The sequence below is a fragment of the Zea mays genome, chromosome 9 (genome assembly GCF_902167145.1).
Source record: "Zea mays cultivar B73 chromosome 9, Zm-B73-REFERENCE-NAM-5.0, whole genome shotgun sequence".
Taxonomy (NCBI): Eukaryota; Viridiplantae; Streptophyta; class Magnoliopsida; order Poales; family Poaceae; genus Zea; species Zea mays.
Window position 1 is genome coordinate 38,047,496 of NC_050104.1, and position 5,943 is coordinate 38,053,438.

The 5,943-nt window shown below is 45.4% G+C and overlaps 1 protein-coding gene across 1 annotated transcript; it reads right to left on the reverse strand.

Annotated features, from left to right (window-relative positions):
- Positions 1-1,427: 1,427 nt before the first annotated feature.
- On the reverse strand, positions 1,428-2,176 carry LOC100281914 (zinc finger protein 6). The gene has a single exon (NM_001154833.2). It carries the CDS (start codon positions 2,171-2,173, stop codon positions 1,502-1,504), a length of 672 nt encoding a protein of 223 aa, NP_001148305.2. The 5' UTR covers positions 2,174-2,176; the 3' UTR covers positions 1,428-1,501.
- Positions 2,177-5,943: the final 3,767 nt, after the last annotated feature.

Below are 5,943 nucleotides of genomic sequence, written 5' to 3' on the forward strand. Positions count from 1 at the left end.
GTTAGTAGAGATGTTGTCCTATAGAACATATTTTATGGAATGCACATATATGGGCTAAACTATTGGTCATAGTCTATGAGTTTTGGGTAAACTCTAGAAGCTCACGGAAGGTCAAGAAGTATGACTCATACACTTTAAATTGAGGAAATGTCTTTGGTAGTCTAGTACTAGTAAAGAATTCCAGTGAAACTCATTCGCACAAAACTGTCAATTCAAGGCATAGTCCATTCGTCAGTTGTGGGTGTGCCTTATTTCTATTTTAGATGGATGTTCAACTTAATAATCTCCTCTGAAATAATAGTATATCAAAAAACATCAAATTCAGAGTATTTCACATATGCTTTGGAGTTACATGGGGATTGTTGTAATATAACGATCTTGAGCCTATTAGATCCAGGGCCCATGTGGGATACTAAATGTCACTAGGAGATTAATATCATATTGCTAACTAAAAGAAAGGTTAATCAACTTAAATAGCATGGTCTAGTGACCATATGTTGAGAAGTTGAATATAGAGAAGGCAGAGCCACGCACGCACGCGCCGAGGCAAGGCATGGTGTGGCGAGGCAAGGTGTGTCGTGGCGTGTCAAGTCGAGTTAGTCCGATATAATTAATAAGATATGTGTTGTATACATTCTCAGCTACATAAACTTTTGTCGTTTTAAACACATAGTTACAAACGAATAATGGTGACTGTTATCTGCAATGGCTGATTTTATTCAGACCTTATAGGGTAACGACATAATTCGTCCGTGTTTTGGTTAGTCCATTACATGGCCTAACTATTGGAGTGTCCTGTCCATTTATAAAAGGTTAGACTCCTTCCCCGAGACACATCAAACACTGACATGTCCTCTATTGCAATGTTCTTTAATTTGATGCTCTCGCCTATCGGCCTATGTACCTACACATATAGAAAGTAGAGAAAGTAGGTATTTGGATCCATCGACGTTTTGCGATCTTGTTGCTAGGGATAGACAACATATTAGGTTTTTAGGAAGCCCTAGTCATGACTGCTTTATCACCCCAATGTCATTCTTATTCTACACTATATCAATATCTTCACTTCGTCAACTTTGATGGACTGTTCCACCAAACAGCGCCTTCGGTGCCCTCGATACTAATCTCGCAATAGGGTATATTTTTATCTCTATCTTTTTATTCTCTTTTTCTTTATTCATGCAGGCGAGTACAAATTAATGATAAACCGTCGATTGGCTATAAGTAAATCAATACTGTTAACGCTCCTCACATGTTATGCTTCTCTATATGAAATTGTGGATTAATCTGTGTTTAAAATTCCTACTAAGTTTAAAAGTGAGTACCTTGTGCAACATTAATTGAGGTGTTGGCATGCATAAGGACCGAGATATTCGAAAATAGTGAAAAGGAACGGAAAAAAGGGAGGCACGACAACATAAATCGTCTTGGGACTTATGTGAGTTACAGTTTATGTGTTGCGTGGTTCAATCGATGAGGCCGGGGGATGATTTATCCCCAGTTAGGATGAACTGGCCGGAGCAAGGCTGAGGTGCAGGTCTAGCCCCATCGCCGATGATTCCTCCAAGTCGTCGTCAGCAGGAGCGCACAGCTCGTATGATCGACGGAGGATGCTGCTGCCGGTACCGCCGCGCAGCATCAACGGCTCAGGTTGGCATACGCCGGCGTGGAAGGGCAGGCCCATGGTTGCGGCTGGCTGGTTGGCGAGGTAGACCCAGCTGGCTATGGCGCCCGGGCTTACTGCGATGATGTGCCCTGGCGGTGGCTGTGACTGTGACGACGTGAAGCCGGCGGCGCAGATGCCACCCAAGCCCGCTGCAGCGGGGCCGCCGACAAGTGCGCGGGCTGCGAACTGGCGCTCCCTCTTCAGCTGCTGCCGCTCCTTCTTGTGCGCGTTCTGGTGTCCGCCAAGCGCCTGCGAGTTAGCGAACTCGCGGCAGCAGTACTGGCACTCGAACCTGCGCCTGCTGTCCACCACGGCCGGCCGGCCATCGTCCTGAGGCGGAGGCTCGATGATGCGGTCGGCGATACCCGAGCCAGCCACGTCGTAGCCGAAGATCCTCAGAGACGAAGCGCTCGGGCTCGGCGTCCGCTTCGGCTGCTCGCACTTGATGTCTGCTGCCATGGATCGATGCATGGACTGCACTTGTAGCGCTGTTGAGTGTTGATGCATACGGCCGGCGAAGTGAAGTGACGCGTATATGAAGCCCGCGGGGAGCGGCCGTAAGTCGTACCAGCTTGGAGAAAACGAGGGAACGGACGAGGAAAAAAAACGAGTGGTTTGCGCTTCTTTTGGAGAATAGAGGTAGGTGAACACAGAGAGAAGAGATGACCACACGCAAGCTTGTGAACTGTGTTATCCTCCCTCTATCAAAAAAGCGCAAAGCTTCCATCCAACTAGTGAATCATTCTAGAAAGTAAAAATCCACCATGCATGCATGTGAAAAAGAAGCCGTGTGTCAAATATGTCAGCAGCACGGCCAGCACCGGACAAGCAGATGGGCAAGATCAGAAGTGTGCGCGCACGGAAGACTAATCCTAAATACTATGGGCCAGACTGGCTGTAAGCGTAGGAGTGGTTGTACGCGTAGGACAGATGGTCCACCTAGCAGTGAGGGTTAAGCGTGGTATAAAACCTGTATCGCATATTCAGACAAGGACAAGCTGGTTGAAACATAAGAATACTCAAGACTGATTTGATGACCAGGCATCACGGAGGGATTGAGGGGGAAATTATCCCCTGCGATCCTTTTGTCACCAAATCAACTCTAATGACTACATTGGGAACCTAAAATCCATTTCGGGATTGGAGCGAGTTGAGATGTAAATGAAATAATTTCCTCTCCAACCTCCTTCAATCCCGAAGGGGATTTGAGTTTTCAAACTAGTCCTGAAAGGGAAGGAGAGAACATGGCAACAGAGTGATCGGCGTGATCTGTCTCGTGTGAGTTGTTGATTGAGGAGGGAGCAACAGATGGTACCGGAGCCAAAATTTGAAGCCACAACACGAATACCGTACCCGATTTCAGAAGAAAGTGAGAAACATCAAACATGGCACCCCCGCGAGTCGAGGATCCACGGGCGCAACTTCTGGCGAAGATCAAAGAAGGGAACAAAGGAAACACATCGTCGGATGGAGGAGATGCAGTCGACGATCACCAGCATGGAGACCACGTTTAAGAACGTGATGGCGGATCAAGGGGATTTTCAGAGGTGGAGGTCGGAGGTAGAAGCTAAGGTGCTTGAGTTCACCGAGGCGCTGAAGCGGATGGATGATAAGGTGGAGAAGGCGATCCAGAAGAGGCTGGTGAACTCATTCGTCGACGATCAGGGATGGTGCGTGATTTCCCCCATCAGGAAAACGGCTCCATTCAAGACAGCGCACGTGCAGCAATATGTTATCGCTACGTCGAACCCTACCAGAGGTCGGGTGACAGGGCCAAGATGGTCTGGACCCCTTTTTCGGTTAGAGGTGTAGGAAACGATGAAGCCTAAAAGAGATGGGATGAATTATGATTTTTACAAACTATCTCTCTAAACTATGCTACAAATAAATCCCTAAAACAAAACATATGCAAATAACAAATCTAAAATGTGCAAACTAGGTTTTGTCTAAGCGTTGCTATCTCTACCGCAAAAGGAGTTTTGCAATCTAAGTTCCAATCTTAAACATTCTAACTAAAAGAAGAGATTAAAACTTAAGTACTTAATGTAAATACGGAAGGTAAAAGGAAAAGGTAGAGAAAGTAAACTCTCGTGTATGACGCCGGTATTTATACCGAGTTATCTAAAACCACGCAAAATTCCAACTAATCCTCGTTGGTGCCCCTATGCAAAGGGTAGCCCCGCGAGGGCCAAGCACCATGGTTGAGTAACTCCGTAGAGAGTCGCAGGCCTTCACGTGTAAGTGGTACTCCGCTTCCGGCTCATCTCGGACGCTCCCCACCATCTCCACTATCGAGCTTCGGACCGAAACGTCACGGGCCTCGTTCCCTCCAGTACACGGTGGTGGCCGTGACACAAACAGTTATCACGGTGTTGCAAGACTCTCGCCCCACTCGGTACAATTATAATGGCTCGCACAAGAGCTGAGGGGTTTTGTGGATTTTTCTAAACTAACTCAACTAGCTAGGAACAACCTAGAGCAAGCGCATAATCGTTTTAACTAACCTAAGCACTTCGCAAAGCACCTACACAAATCATTGAGTGATTCTATTAATCACTTGGATGTATGAGCACTTGGAGATGCCTATAACGTGTGTTGGTATGTTTTTTGGGCTCCCACACCTTCAAATGGTCGGTTGGAGGGGTATAAATAGTAACCCCCTCAATTATAGCTGTTGGACAGAAAGCTGACTATTCTGTCATCGGACGCACCGGATAGTCCAGTGCCCTGGCCACGTCAGCCAACCGTTGAGAGCTGTGGCGGCCGATCGTTGGGAAGGTTGCTGCCGACCGTTGGCTAGACTGCTCGGTGCTACAGCTCCTGAGAGTCCATTTTGCGAAGCTCTCTGCACAGACTATCCGGTGCACACCAGATATGTCTTGTGCGCCACGAGAGCGCTGGCTGACTGCCCACTTCTTGGATTTCCTTGCTATTTTCTTGGGTTTCTTTTGGTCTTGAATTTTGGACTTATGCTTGATATTTATTGGTCTTCTAATCATCTTTTAGGTCTTTTTTTGAGGTGTTGCATCATCAGAGCTTCAGTCCAATCCTCTTCGCATCCTATGAACTACAAACACAAACACAAACACTAGCAAATACATTAGTCCACAGGTTATGTTGATCATCAAACACCAAAATCATTTAGTCAAATGTCCAAGGTCCATTTTCCTTACAGGAGGTAATATGTTCAACCATCAGTTTATTCATACACCTCTGCATTCTTGGGGTTTGTGGAGAAATTTAGCGAGAAACTTGTCTCTAATGTCAAATCCTAGAGTTCCACATATGAACATCCCTATTTTCGATGGTAGTAATCCAAAGTTATGGAACCGAGATGCGAAACCTATTTCGAGTTCTATGCAGTCCATTTTGGGAGGTGGATTGGGTTAGCCACGATGCATTTTGAGGGATCAGCTGTATACTGGTTGCAGTCTATGGAGTCACACATCAAAGCCATGTGGTGGGATGAACTGTGTTTAGCACTTATCACCAGGTTCGGTCATGACTAGCATAACCTATTGATACGCCAGTTCTACCACATACGTCAGATTACTTCTGTAACCGAGTATATCGAGCAGTTCGATCAACTCTGACACCAACTCCTAGCCCATGAGAGTCAATTAACACCAACCATGATCACGACTCGTTTCGTAGATGGGTTAAGGGATGAGATTAAAAGCTGTTGTAATTATCCAAAGTACCCCCCCCCCAATTTGGACACTATTGGTTACTCGCTTTTGACTACTACATGATATCAAAAACAAAGCAACACAAGTTAGAAGATTGTGATCTTCTCCCATATGATTACCTCTTCTTTGAAGGGCGATTCAGGGGAGAAGATGTTAAAAAGGGAATGTGAATGAATCAAGAATGTATAAGACTACAATGAATAATGAAGCATGTTACTCATCTCATATGTCTTATCATTTCTTTTTCCATCTTTCTTCATATGATATAAATTTACAAGCGTATCTTTGGCTTTACAAGTGGGACAGCTTGAAGATACTTCGAAGCCTAAGAGAAATGAAGCTTAAGGCCCTCTCAAAAATGTCGCATTATGCATGGCAGTGTTCACCTATTTATAGGGGAGAGGTACAACTTTGTATGAAATTACAAGCATACCCACAAAGTTTACAATTATGATTTACAAAAAATACATGGGCATCATCATCTTTTCTCTTTCTTTCTTACTGCACAAGTCTTCAACTTCTTCTCCTTCATCACTTTACACGCGAAGCCTTTGCCATGCCGAAGCTAGCGACCTCGGCTCACACCTT